The 15,089-nt window shown below is 45.3% G+C and overlaps 1 protein-coding gene across 3 annotated transcripts in view; it reads left to right on the top strand.

Moving 5' to 3' along the window:
• THSD4 (thrombospondin type 1 domain containing 4) overlaps positions 1 to 15,089 on the top strand; it is a 573,132-nt gene that overhangs the window by 117,191 nt on the left and 440,852 nt on the right. For all 3 annotated transcript variants that reach the window (XM_058737196.1, XM_058737198.1, XM_058737197.1), the window contains one exon: positions 13,161 to 13,263. In XM_058737196.1, the coding sequence (XP_058593179.1) occupies positions 13,161 to 13,263 (103 nt within the window). The remainder of the gene's footprint in view (positions 1 to 13,160; positions 13,264 to 15,089) is intronic.

Below are 15,089 nucleotides of genomic sequence, written 5' to 3'. Positions count from 1 at the left end.
CTGTTTTTTTTTTTTTTTCTTAATTTTTAAAAAATATTTATTTATTTTTGAGAGAGAGAGAGCCTGTCTTCTTTTTATAAGCCCATGGCTTCTTGGTACTTGGATCATCCCCCAAACATCATGAACACCTTAAAACTCTCTGTGTTAGGAGCCCCTAAGACCTTTACTGGGTTTGATGATTTGCTGGGAGGACTCACAGTTATGATTTTTTACAACAAAAGGATAGGGAGCAAAATCAGCAAAGAGAAAGGCGCACGGGGCAAAGTTTAGAGGAAACCAGGCACAGGCTTCCATTAGTCCACTCCCAGTGGAGTCACACAGGATGTGCTTAATTCCCCCAGGAGTGAGTTGTGACAACACACGTGAACTATCGTCTACCAGGGAAGCTCATTAGAGACTCTGTGCCCAAGGTTTTTATTGGGGGCTGGTCACATAGGCACCCTTTGCCTGCCACATATCAAAATTCCAGACTCCCAGCAGGAAAGCTGGCGTTCAGCATAAACTATAGTGCTTGTCCAAATAGCTTAGGCATAGTGAGTCTCTCTTATCACGTAGGGGGTGATGGAATCCCTTCTGAAATCCAAGCTCCCGCATGCCAGCCACGGACCAGTCTTGTAAGCAGGCCTGTCTGGAGAGAACTGTCTCAGTCCTGCTGTGTTGAGTCTTAACCTGCACACTTCCCATGTGGGACCCCAGTGCTCTGGCACCTTCGCATGGATAACCTCACATGGATATTTACATATCTGCCCCAATGGGCAACATGAAGAGATAGCATGAATCTACAAATTGTGCACATCTTCCTCCTCAAAGAGGAAAGAGGTAAAGGGCAGTATTGTGAAAAATCATACGAGTCTAATAGGGAATACAGGTTATTTTTTGTCCTTCAAAGATGTAAAAAGGAATACGTGCATTTAGAGATCTCTCCCAGTTCCTACCTGGGAGAAGAAAGAGAAGGGAAAGTAGGCCAGGGTGGGTTGGAGACATCCCCTGATTTCAGAACATCATCCCATAAACTAAGTGCCCAGTATACCCCACCCAGGTTCTTAATGGAATGTCCTACTTTCTAAGACTACCCTCACAGTGGAGGTCTCAGTTGTGAGGTATATAGTAATGCATCTAAGGGGAGGTGTGAATTAGGGGAAATGGTTTTACAGGCTTCCAGATCCCAGAACAGTGTCTCATCACTGATCACCATCCCCTCTGCCCTCAACAGCCTTGTGGTCCAGTGGTGAAGAAGCCCAGTGCAGCAGTGTATAAATCATTGCACTTGGTGCTGGAGCACTTCATGAGGGGGAAGAACTTTGGGAGCACAAAGGAGGAGGCCACTGGGTTGGGGAAGACTCCACTGAGGAGGAAAAAACTGAGCTAGTCTTCTAAGGATGGCCAAAAAAGAGAAAAGGGCAGTCTGGGGCAAAAGAAACAGCTTAAACAGAGACGGGGAAGCAGGATTATGCCAGAATCTCAGGTGCCATGATGCTTTGCCAGGTTGTAGAGACCCTCCTTCCTTTCCCTCTCACATCCTCCTATCCGCTTCAAATAATCAATCTTTTTTTTTTTTTAATCTTTATTTGTTTTTGAGAGAGAGGGAGAGAAGGAGCACACATGCATGTGAGCTGGGGAGGGGCAGAGAGCGAGGGAGACACAGAATCTGAAGCAGGCTCCAGGCTCCACACTGTCAGCACAGAGCCTGACGCGGAGCTGGAACCCATGAGCAGTGAGATCATGACCTGAGCCGAAGTCGGACGCTCAACTGACTGAGCCACCCAGGCACCCCTGAATAATCAACAAATAATGGGGAATTTGTTCTTTGACGTCTCGAAATACAGAGATTTCACATGGGTGTTGCTTGACTTTCATACATGAGATAGATGCTTGAAAAACTTTTAAAACACAGTGCAGAGGGAGAAAGCAATTCTAATCCACTGGTTCAATTGGATGTTAGGCTGCAGGGCGGTCTAGGATAGCGGGCTCAGGAGCCAGCCGTGCTAGATGTAAGCCTCAGTTTCCTTGGGCAAGGGCGCTTAACTCCCTGGGACCATCTATGAAGTAGGGGTGATAATAACACCAACTCCATAGTGTTGATCATGTACATAGGGAGCTGACACGTTGTTAGGAAATAAAGTGTTCTGACCTGGATGAGTGAACACACTTGTGTGCCTCTCTGGAGCTGGGAGTGGAGCACAGTCTCCCCATGTCAGTTTCCAAGTGCTTAGTCATGAAACTGGATGAAATGGTCAGACTTGCTCAGACTCCCCTTTTGTCCTCTGGATTAGCTGGGGTTCAGAGTTCTTTCCCTTCCCCAACAATAAAACACAATTGCTGAGGGCCCCAACAGGGCAACTGTGATGTAGATTCGGTATAATCACCCTAGGGTCAGGTGTAAAGTGATGAGAACGTAGAGCTATAGATTAAGTTCCTGCCAGTGAATGCTTTATACCCTCGAATGTGTGTGTTTAATGTGAAGCCTTACCTTGGGATGTCATCTGGGAATATTAAGCATTCTAGTGTGTCTTTAGGATTGTTTGACTCTTAGTAAGATTTCCTCTATGAAATAATGTAAAATCAATAGTAAATGCAGTACTAAGGATCTTGGAATGTAGGCTTTAAAGAAAAGGGAGAGTTTTTTTTTTTTTTTCTTGTTTACATTGTATAGGAGGAAGTTGCAAACCCCAGTGTAGATATAGAATCTTATGGTCTTTTATTTTTAATTTTTTAATTGTATTATTTTTTAGAGAGAGAGAACACACGACAGGGAGAGAGAGAGAGAGAGAGAGAATATTTTTTTTTTAATTTTTTTTTTTTAACGTTTATTTATTTTTGAGACAGAGAGAGACAGAGCATGAATGGGGGAGGGTCAGAGAGAGGGAGACACAGAATCTGAAACAGGCTCCGGGCTCTGAGCTGTCAGCACAGAGCCTGATGCGGGGCTTGAACTCACAGACCGCGAGATCATGACCTGAGCCGAAGTCGGCCGCTTAACCGACTGAGCCACCCAGGTGCCCCGAGAGAGAGAATCTTAAGCAGGCTCCATGCTCAGCTCAGAGCCCAACATGGGGCTCGATCCCACAACCCTGAGATCATGACCTGAGCTGAAATGAACAGTTGGATGCTCAACTGACTGAGCCACCCAGGCGCCCGGAGAATCTTATGGTCTTTTAGAGCAGGCTAGAGATGTCAATTTTAGACATCTACTGGTACGACACGCCAGATCACTCACTATCGTAGGTTCTTGTTGGCATCCAGAAACACAGCATTGATATCGACAGTGGGATCAGGTGTTCGGCTGTGGGTCAGGGACACTGGGATTAAAGTAAGCTCTGGCTCTAGGTGGCTAAGAGTCCAGTGGGAGAAAGAGACTCCTAAATAGGTAATGACAAGTATAGAGCATAAACACCACTGCACATGCTGGGTCGACACTCTGAAATCCCTGGACAGTGGAAATGAGCCTGGCCTGGCCTTCTGGAGAAATGTAGGCCATCCAGGTGAGGGGAGGATTTTCTGGGAGGATGGAGTGACAGGGGTTCCCATAGGGGCTCAGGAGCCAGAAGGGGGTCTCGGGAGACCTCTTGGTGGAGCCAGAAGCTTTTCCTGCGAGCGGTGGCTTTCCCTGCGAGTTTCTCCTGAGGAGTGAAGGGGCAACATGGGGAGGTCTGGTTTATCCATAGCCCTGCGCTTTCTCGGCTATGGCTAAAAATAATGAGTGCTCAAGGAATCGAGTAAATAGGTTTCTTCTTCGTGGAAGTTCTTCGAAGGCCAAGGCTTGGAAGCAAATGACCTGGAGTCTTGGTAAGAGTAAAACAGGGGAAGGAGGGAACCAAGGGGCAGTCCCTCTGGTGCCTGAGGGATGCAGTTAAAATCCTTCCTACTAGCTGTTTTGGGGGTTCATATTATTATTTGCTGATACATTAACAACCAAGGCACCTATGCCCTTTGTCTGGGAGGCTTGATGTCTCTCTCCCCACCTTCTCTTCAGGGCTCTGAATTCAGCGCTTTCTCTCCAGGGAACAATGACACTCCTGCTCCTTCTGGTGAAGGGAGGCTGTAGTGAGTCAGCTGGTGCAGGGGCAGTTTCGGGGTTATGATTTCAGAGTGCTTCGCTGCCAAAGGAGACGTGATCCTGACTTTAGACAGAGTGCACTTAACGTTATGGGGGAAAACCCCTGGGGCTAAAAGCAGCTTTTAGCAAACACGGATGTGATGAGTTCTGGTATCAGTGACTCCCCAGTAAATTTCCCTAGAGTGGGACTGACTTCAGACAATGAATTTCTCCATGTGGAGTTGTTTCTGTCTCGAAGTGAGTGAAAACAAAGGGAAGATGTTGGACAAATCTCAAATATAGCTAAGCTTTTAGAATGTCTTTAGGCCAATTCTAATTCTGCCCATTTCTAGTCTCCTATTGAAGGAAAGAGGAGCGGAAAAACAACCTCCTGACTGCACTTTTAAGGAGGAACTTAGCAAATGGGCCAGGTCAAGGATTTAGAACAATTCTGTGAGGTGTAAAACTTGCCAGGAACTGTGGGGCCAGTTCCATCTAACTGGGGGCTCAACGTAAGTTTCTCTTATGAGTTTGTCACCAGCCTCCTTATCTGGGGGATATATGCTGGTGTCAGTGCTTTCTGCATCATTCTCCTTTCCACCTTCTCCGACCACTTGGAATTTCCCATAGAAAGACCTCTTACTGAGGCGCCTGGGTGTCTCAGTCGGTTGAGCGTCCAACTTCGGCTCAGGTCATGATCTTACCGTTCATGAGTTCGAGCCCCGCATCGGGCTCTGTGCTGACAGCTCAGAGCCTGGAGCCTGCTTCAGATTCTGTGTCTCCCTCTCTCTCTGCCCCTCCCCTGCTTGCACTCTCTCTCAAAAATAAATAAACATTAAAAAAAAAAAAGTCCTCTTACTGACCTTTTCTTGATCCGTCAGTGGCCTTTCATACATATATATGAAATATGTGAATATTAAATATATTTGTTAAATATGTAAATATTTAATATAAATATTTAAGTATATGTTTCATGTAAATATATTTGAAAGATATGAGTCACACATATATATTGAGTTGTTCACAATTGTCACCTTAATAATTATAGAAAGTAGTGCAGATACTAAGAAATAGCACAGTGGCAGAGAGAGCTATAACCTAGTCCCTCTCCCTAGATATAATTGTAATCAATTATATTCCTCCCGCACCCCGCCCCAGACCCTCCTCCCCCGCACTGCCCCCCACCACATACCATGCAGAGCCCAACACAAGGCTTGAACTCACAACCCTAAGATCAAGACCTGAGCTGAGATCAAGAGTCGGGTGCTTAACTGACCAAGCCACCCAGGCACCCCTCTGGTTTTTCTTTAAAACATGAAATGAGGTGTTTTGTTTTGTTCTGTTTTGCTTTTTTTTTTTTTTTAGGTATTTTATCTTTTTACTTTTAAGTAAAGTCTTTGCCCAATGTGGGCCTTGAACTCACAACCCTGAGATCAAGACCTGAGCTGAGATGGAATTAGATGCTTAGCCACCTGAGCCACCCAGGTACCCCGCAGTCAGTCATTTTGAATTTTTAGTTACTGGGGTCATTCTCTTCATAAGTCTAATAGTATACTGATACCTCTGCTTGTTGATACATCAACTTCAAATTTCCTTCATCAACTCCTCACTCCAAAAGAAGGAGAAATGACCCTCTTTCCCTCCCACTGTGCTGATACCTGCTATCCACGTTTTAATTTTCAATTATATATATATATATTTTTTAATTTTTTTCAAATTTATTTATTTTGAGAGACAGAGAGCAGAGGGACAGAGAGAGGCAGAGAAAGAATCTCAAGCAGGCTCCGTGCTATCAGCACAGAGCCCAATGCAGGGCTCAAACTCACGAACTGCGAGATCATGACCTGAGCCGAAACCAAGAGTCAGACGCTTAACCAACTGACTGAGCCACCCAGGTGCCCCTCAGTTATATTTAAAAAAAAAAAAAAAATTAACATTTATTTATTTTTGAGAGAAAGAGACAGAACATGAACAGGAGAGGAGCAGAGAGAAAGGGAGACACAGAATCCAAAGCAGGCTCCAGGCTCCAAGCTGTCAGCACAGAGCCCGACGCGGGGCTGGAACCCATGAGCAGTGAGATCATGACCTGAGCCGACGTCGGACGCTTAACCGACTGAGCCACCCAAGTGCCCCGTATATTTTTAATTACATGTAGTATATTCACAGTTTTTGTTCTCTTGATTTATCAACATTAGGGAGGATCAGTTAACTCCTTGTTTTGCAAGATTAGAAATTTAATGTCCAGTTTGCTGAACTACATGTGTTAACTGATGTAGTTTTCTCTTCTTGGCCTGTGAAATCCCTAATTATGAGGGGTTCTTCTCTGTATCCTGCAAGGTCACAGCAGTAGTGACACATAGTACTAGGGCCACATTGAATATTTGCCTTTGAAGGAATTTCACCTGCTCTTCTAGCAGATAGCAGAGGGGAAGAAAGCCACTCTTATAAATGTGTTCCTGAAAGTAACAACTAGGGGAAGTAGAAGTTTTAAATGTTTAAAAAAAAAAGTTTACATTTTGCCATATACTTTCTGATTAGTTAGAAAAAAAAGATGTTCTTGTTTTGATCTTTTTTAAAAGTTTATTAAAAAATAAAAATGAAATAAAAGCGTACTGAATTATTTTGAGAGAGAGAGTCAGTGCGTGAGTGAGCGAGCAGGGGAGGGTTAGAGAGAGAGGGGGAGAGAGAGAGAATCCCAAGCGGGCTCTGAGCCATCAGCACAGAGCCCGATTCGAGGCTCAGACTCATGAACCATAAGATCATGGCCTGAGCCGAAACCAAGAGTCGGATGCTTAACTGACTGAGCCACCCATGCACCCCCCCCCCCTTTAGATCTTCTTACAGGCATAGAGATATATACATCTAAGGAGGTATCTTATACTTATAAGTATACTTATACTTATAGGAGGTATACTTATATAAGGAGGTATACTTATAAGTATACATCTTATACTACTGGGATAAGTCTAGATTTGTATGAACGTTTATCCAGAGTACTTAAAAATATGTGGTTTTCCTGGGTGAATAAATGGGCTTAGTCATATTAACATCCGTTGGCTCTTTGAAGGAGAGGGAAACACCTTTTTGTAGGAGAACATTATGAACTTGGATGGGGGAGAAAAGGTGTTTGCATACTAAGAAAACCTCAGGATTTTGGGGATTTTTGTTGTTGTTGTTTTTTGTTTTAAATCCAAACCCTGACCCAACTCTTTTGGACAAACCAATTTACTGACTGTCTAGAGAGTGCTAGAAGTGGTAGCAGGTGGCAAAAGTTTTTGCGAGGTTGAATTTGTTCCAAGTGACTTGAGAAAGCAGATATGAAACATATTTGAAAAATGTGCTGGATAATTTGTAAGAAATTTTGGTCCATGGTTGTATTATTCTATTATTCTACAGCTGGAAAACAAAGCCCCTTTTTACAGCTGTGGAAAAGAAAGGGGAGTGTTTGCTCAGAACACCTACCTGTCAGGCGCTTGAAGCTTCTGGAACGGTTGGAGTCTTTTTTTTTTTTTTTTTTAGTGTTTGTTTATTTTTGAGAGAGAGACAGAGACAGAGACTGAGTGGGGGACAGGCAGAGAGAGAGGGAGACAGAATCCAAAGCAGGCTTCAGGCTCCGAGCTGTCAGCACAGAGCCCGACATGAGGCTTGAATCCACAAAACGTGAGATCATGACCTGAACTGACTTCAGACACTTAATGGACTGAGCCACCCAGGCGCCTCATTGCTGGAGTCATCTTTGATGTCTACTTAGATTCCAGTTCAGCTAACATTTAGTGGGCATTATTATGAGCTAGAAATTTTCATGTATTACTAAATTAATCTTTGCAAAAATCCCTGCGGGGTGGGAGTGGTTCAGGGCTTGTTATTGAAATGCAGTAATTTAGGTTTAGAGAAGCAAAGTGCTTTGCCCAAGTCACATGCCCAAGGTCCCTTTCTCATGGCAGTGTAGGGACACTTTCCAGATATCTTTCTTTCGATTTCTTCACTGGGGTGATGTTAAATCCATTGCATGTTGTATGTTTGTACTGGTCTTTTGATTGAAGCCAGAGCAATGCAAAGGATAAAAAAAAAATGCATGTCTCACCCAGGAAGACTTCAAGGTCATGTCCCTTGGTGCCACCTTCATTGGGGATGATGCCCTTCAGTCCTTCAGTTGACTGAGGAGCTGACAGTAATTATCAGAAGGTGAGTATGTGGTCACCAAGAGGCCCCTTGAACGGTGAAGTTAGGTGCAGGCCGTAGTCACCTCAGATTAACCAGGGTCACTAGCAACACAGCCCGAGTTTCCATAATCCTCTTTGTAACGCATAGCAACCCTAGGCAGTTGTCGAGATGGAACTTTGGACAGGGTCTGAAGTGCTTTATAAGGATTTATTATATTAAAGCACATCGTTTTCCTTTTCCCATAAGAGACCAGTGGAAACATCTCTCCCCCTTGGGGATGGGGGGAAGTCATTTGAAGGGAGGTTATCTCCCAGAGGCATTCCATGGCAATAGAGCTCTGGTCTTTGCTAGCCCCATCCTGTGATCCTGATCTCTATCTACCCGGCTTTTCCCTTGTCCCACTTTTCCGGCCTGAAGATGACAAGAATCTCTGCCCACGGAAAGGATTAGTGGCTGCGGGAAATCTGCCCAAAGCCAACTTGCTGTGTAAAATAGAGACAATTACTGATAAGGTGAGGGTGACTCAGTCTGTGGCATCAGGAAGCAACCCACTTAAAATGCAACAAATGTAAAATGATCTGTAACCGGGAAGTTTTAACTTCAGGGAGTCTGTTGACTCATATCGGTATATGATCAGAGGAGATCATATACCGATAAAAGTATGACAAGTACCAACAGATGTAACCCACAAGAGATGTGAAACAGAATTTCCCTGACCCTGCTTGGTTTTCATCCTCAGTCTGCAACTGCCCGATCCTTACAGCTGAGGCCCCTTCCCCAGGCCTTAGAGGCTGGATCCGGCCTTGGGATCCAGGACTTCTCGGTCAAGGAGTTAAGGCCCTCTTGTCTGAGGACCCATCACAAATTAACTTTGCTGCCCACCCAGTCTTGAGGGCCACCATAGCGTGGTGGTTAATGCCACGGGTTCTAGATCCAAAGTGTTATTCAGATACTGAATTCACCACTTATCAGCCCTATGGCTTTGGACAGCTCACTTACCTTTTTGCTGCCTTGACTTTCTCATCTATAAAATGGGTATAATAGTTGTGGGGACTAAATGAGCTAATATACATAAAACATGCGGTAGAGTGCTTGACCTTTAATAAGTGCTCAGTAAAAGTTAGCTATTCTTTTTTTTTTAATGTTTTATTTATTTGTTTGTTTATTTATTTATTTATTTGTTTATTTATTTATTCATTTTGAGAGAGAGGGAGAGAGAGTCCCAAGCAGGCTCCACACTGTCAGCACAGGGCCCGATGTGGGGCTCGAACCTATGAACTGCGAGATCATGACCAGAGCTGAAATCAAAAGGGCCAGACATTCAACCGACTGAGCCACCCGGGTGCCCCAAAGTTAGCTATTATTAACATCACTGTGACCCCAGACTTCTGTTTTGATTGTCTTTACTATAATTTCATCTCAGTAGCCCACATCCACAGCTGGACCCTGTGAGCCTTGCCTTTCTCTGACTTGGTCCCTCTCCTACCCTCTAATTGGCAGGTCCCCTAGCATCATGTGAGTCCCTGCTAGGGACACCCAGGGCCATGGCAGGGCACCCGGTCATCTGCTGTGTCTTCCCATGCTAGCCACGTGCTGGATACCATAGGCAGTTTGCTGGGCTCAGCTGCCTTTGGGCAACTAGAAGTGGATTTGCTGCTGTAGCACCTGACCCCCCCCCCCCCCCCCCCCCGCTGTGGGTCGGATGCCACATGAAGCCCCTTTGCCTCAGGAAGTAACTGGGCCATGCTCAGATACAAGGAACTTGTTGGTGACCTGGGACAGGGCGTCCTGAATGATCTGTCACTGGTGACTATTGGCTTGGTAGATGCAAATGGACATAGTAAAAGCTTTAGTGGGACATTAAACTCTACCATAAGATTATTAACTATAAGCACGTGCAAAGCTGGCAAAGGGCCAAGTGTTTGGAAGGATTCAGTAATTATACATTTTTATCACATAAACGTTACATATATATTGCAGAAAAATTAGGGCAATAAGCCAAAAGTTTTCTTTGTGAAAAGAAAAAAATCTAAAACCCACCTTCCAGAGATAATGCTTTTAATCTTTCTCTGCACACACTGACACACACACACACGCACACACAATCACTTAGCACTTTTTTCACTTAATGGGTTGTGGACTGCTTTGCATGTCATGAAATACACATTTAGACCATCAAGTATTGAGCGATTCAGAATGATTCCACAGATGCACTGGTTCCTGGTGTAGCCTATTAGCATATTTTGCTGATGGAAGAGAAAGAGGTTAAGCAGACTGGCTAAGAGTTTGTGGTCTGTAGCTTCCAATTCTGGCAACTGCCACCAGGTTGAGTGAGGGAGGCTTCTGGCTGAAGCCTCATTGCAGAACAGCCTGGCTTTACATAGGTGTGGTTATTTGAGGAATGGGACATTGAGGCCACTTGTTCTGGTCTGTTTCCATAATGAAAAGATGCAACCCAGTAGCTAATCTCTAGTTTCTTTCTTTCTTTTTTAATGTTTATTTATTTTTGAGAGAGAGAGAGAGAGAGAGAGAGAGAGAGAGAGAGAGAGAGAGAGAGCGCACAAGCGGGGAAGGGGCAGAGAGACAGAAGGAGACACAGGATCTGAAGCAGGCTCCAGGCTCCGAGCTGTCAGCACAGAGCCTGACATGGGGCTCGAACTCACGGACTGTGAGATCATGACCTGAGCCAAAGTCGGACACTTAACCGACTGAGCCACCCAGGCACCCTGAGAATCTCTAGTTTCTGATTATGGCCAGAGTGGGCGGTCAGCGCTCTGGGCTCTGTCCCTATGTCACTACGACCTCTGGGGAGCTACGCCACTTCTCCTGGCCTCAGTGTCCTCATCAGAATTAAAGGGTTGGATTTGATTGTCCCTGCTCTAATACTGTGATTGGGCATTAACTAACATGGAGTAAGATTGAGGCTTGGGTGTGGCTTTTCATTGCCACTGAGTTCCGGTGCCAGGGTGGCTGAGCCAGATCTCCAAGCATATATTCCTGGCCCTTTCCCTACCCTCCCAGTGGGGCGAGGCCTGAGAACCTGTATTTTTAACAACCTGCCTAGCGATTCTTTCTTGTTGCAAGGATGTCAGCTTCTCCCAAGTCACCCAACTGATCACGTCCCCGTCGAGCTCTAGTTCTGGCCAAAGGGTTGTCAGAAGCATCTTAACCCCAAATCCTTCAGGGAGACAGCTGGTGTTGCTGGACGCCTACCCGTTTCCTGGCTCGGGGGCCACCAGAGGCTTGCCTTCCAGAACCCATGGAGACAGCCTTCCCCGGCCTGTCGGCTTCTCACTGATTGTCAGAGCTCAGCCCACCCTGTCTGTCCACCGGGCCCTTTTTTTCTCCGCCGGTTTCTATCACGTTCTGCTTCACATGGCTTCTCGCTCCATGTGGTTTGGCTCAGGCTGCAGCAGGGTTATGACCACCCCGGGTGTTTGTACCAGCAGCCTCTCCCAACTGTCCTTTTTCAAGCAAGAGATGCTTTCCCTTCTGCCTGGTTTTATTCCTCCCTCTGTTCCCTCCTCCTCCAAAAGATCTGGCATTTCTGATACGTACAGTGGATTTCTTTAGAAATCCTTCAGGAGTTAGAGCTGCCTTATTGGCAGTTTATTCCAGAAACTTCTTATACACAGGGCTTTTAATATGTAAGGGTCCAGATTCCTTTCCCTCTGATTATTAAAACATACACACTGACCCCACACACATTTAAATTAAAAAAAAAATTTTTTTTAATGTTTATTTATTTTTGAGACAATGTGAGAGACAGAGTGCAAGTGGCAGAGGGGCAGACAGAGGGAGACACAGAATCTGAAGCGGACTCCAGGCTCTGAGCTGTCAGAGGGGCTCGACGCGGGGCTCGAACTCATGAACCGTGAGATCATGACCTGAGCCAAAGTTGGACGCTTAACTGACTGAGCCACCCAGGCGCCCCCCCCCCAACCCCCACACACATTTAAATAAGAATGTACTTAGGTTTTAAAAAAAGCTAGATCACACTTTATCCATGATTTGAATTAGAGACTCTGATCTTATTATTATATTTCACATTTGTTTATTTCATGTCACACTTTGTTCATATTTATCATTTGTAAATAAGAAAGAAACTAGAGGGAACTGGATATTTTCTTTGATTAGTATATCAAGATCACCTGATAATTTGATAAAATATAGATCACTGGATAATTTGATAAAATATCTCACACCAGACTTACTTACTAGCCATCCTTGGGGGAGGGACCTGGGACTTTGTATTTCCCATAGACCTCTGGGTGATTCTTTTGTGTGCGAAGGGCTGGGAGCTCTGGCATTAGATCGTGGAGAGCATTTAGACCAGAATGTAGACAAGATGGGAAGGACACTGAGATGCATCCGGATGGGCACCAGACCACGTAGCCTGAAATCCAGCCTCTGCCCTCACTGGCTGAGTGGTTCCTCTGTGCCTCAGTTTGCTCATCTGTGAAAAATCTGCAGAACTCTCCTATTGGCCTCATTGGTCACTATGAGGATTAAATGAATTAGTATGTGTAATATGTTCAAAACAGTACCTGTGCATGATAAGGATTCTGTACATGCTTGTGTGAATATTATCCCACGAGCGGGAATGGCATGAACAAAGTCAAGCAGATGGAAATGAATGGCCTTTTTGGAGTAGGTGAGCAGACCAATTTGTCAGGAGCAGAAGTTTTCGGTTAGTGGTTTTCAAATTATGGTGCAAAAGCTTAACCTGGGGAGCTTGTTAAAATTTTAGTGTCCTTCCAAAGATTCTGATTTAGTAAACTTGGAATGAAGCCTTGAGATCTGCATTTAAAATTTTAATGCAGGTGATCAGCACATTTTCAGAAACCCTGGTTTTGGTAGAGGAGGGCTGGCATTTACAGTTGCAGAGGCCTCCGGGGGTGTGACTGGGGCCGTGAAGAGATACGGACACTAACCGCATGTTCAATATCTGCTTTATTAGGTGTGTCCAGAAAGCAGTAGAAGTATCCGGGAGGTTCAGTGTGCATCCTACAACAACAAGCCATTCATGGGCCGGTTTTATGAGTGGGAACCGTTTGCAGAAGGTAAGAATAGGCACAGCCCCGGCCATAGGAATTAGGCCTGTCTGTTCTCCAACACTGCTCCCTTCTGCTCAACGCTGGAAGAATTGGCGAGAGCCTCATCAGAGTGGCAGTAGGGGGCGAAGTGTGACCCCAGGACACGGGGGAGCCCACAGGTGGTTTAGCTCAGGTGACTCTTGGACCATTATCACATGGATGAGAGATTGATAGAAACGAGCAGCATCTGAGTGGGACCGAACAGGGTTTGAAGAACTGGGGGGAGCAAGAGGTTCAAACCAACGTCGGAGGATTGAGCAGGGACAGTTTCCCTTTCCCCCGGCCCTGCTCCAGGGTTCGTGTGGTGGCTTCAGAGGACGTGTAGGGTTGTATTAACCAGTCGTTTGGCTTTTATGTGCAAGGAGGGCCTCACGTGTGGTTTCCAAGGATGAAACGCCATAGGCAGGTGTTGGCCTTGGTTCCGAGGTTCTTGCCGTTTCAAAATGGCAGAAGATCTGATTCTGATAGAACTTGCCAATACTGCTCTAGATCCCAGGGTCACTTTTCTTAGTTGAAACCGAGGTGATGTGACATGCCCTTAGGACTGAGAAGTATTACATTCTGGGATATTTCTTCTATCGCAGAGAAAATGGACTCCTAAGAGGTGATGGGTTAAGCAAAACTTGTGAGGTTCGATACTGGTGGTCAAGTTGGCCAGAAGGGAGAGTCCAGCTGTCTTCAGTGTCTATTGCCAGCCCAAGACAGTGGCCGGGGCCCCTGGCGTTGGTCAAAACCCAGAGTACAGAGCACTGCTGCTGTGTCCAGGAGCTATGGAGAAATTGTCTTGAGAGAGGGCTTGATAGCTGTGCTGATTTCGTTACAGAATCAGTGCCCGGGGAAGCCAGACTATGGAAAGTCATGCTACGGTGGGGACCCTTGGGGAAGTGGGAGGGGTTATTGTGTATCGATATCTGCTCTGAAATTGGACACAAAATTGTTTCTGTCTTTGTAGTTCTTCAGAGGGGAGTCTGTAGCTTCTCTTGGATTCTCAAGGAGGTTCCATGACCTCAAAACCGTCACGAACTAGCTTGACTAAAATATTGGGGTGGTCAGATCCAAACAGGAAGGAGGCACAGATGAAACGTACAGCCAGCTGGATGCAAATGTGAGGGTGGCCAAGAGACTGGAGGGTAAACTAGGGAAGGAAGCCTGAAGTGAGGTTTTGCTGCTGTGAATCAGAGCTTGGCTGTGACCCTTTGCATTCTGAAAAGCATTTTGTTAAATGCAATTTGGTATCCGGATTTGGATCCTGGGACAGAAAAAGGGCAAGGGCCTTGGCGGAATACCTGGTGAAATATACATAAAGTGTATAGTTAAGGTAATAGTATCATGCTGGTGGTAATAGTGAAAAAATTTTTTTAATGTTTACTTTATTAATTTTGAGAGGGAGAGCACGAGCAGGGGAGGGACAGAGATAGAGCAGGGGAGAGAGAGAGAGAATCCCAAGCAGGCTCTGCACTGTGGCTCCAACTCACAAACTGTGAGATCATGACCCGAGCTGAAACGAAGAGTTGGACACTTAACCAACTGAGCCACCCAGGAGCCACAGTTTCTTAGTTTTTATAAATGTACCATGGTTTTACAGGATGTTAACATTAGGGGAAGCTGGGTGCAGAGCATACAGGAACTCCCTATATGATCTTTGCAACTATTCTGTAAATCTAAAATGATTTCAAAATAAAAACTTATTTTAAAAGGCATTGTGGTCCCAGTTAGCTAGGTCTTACATGGATTCTGATGAAGATCAAGACTAAGACTTGCTTTATATGGGGGAGGAAGAGTGTGCTGGATTG

The sequence above is a fragment of the Neofelis nebulosa genome, chromosome 7 (genome assembly GCF_028018385.1).
Source record: "Neofelis nebulosa isolate mNeoNeb1 chromosome 7, mNeoNeb1.pri, whole genome shotgun sequence".
In the NCBI taxonomy this organism is placed as follows: Eukaryota; Metazoa; Chordata; class Mammalia; order Carnivora; family Felidae; genus Neofelis; species Neofelis nebulosa.
The sequence above is the reverse complement of the archived record's forward strand: the minus strand, read 5'-3'. Positions and strand labels throughout refer to the sequence as shown.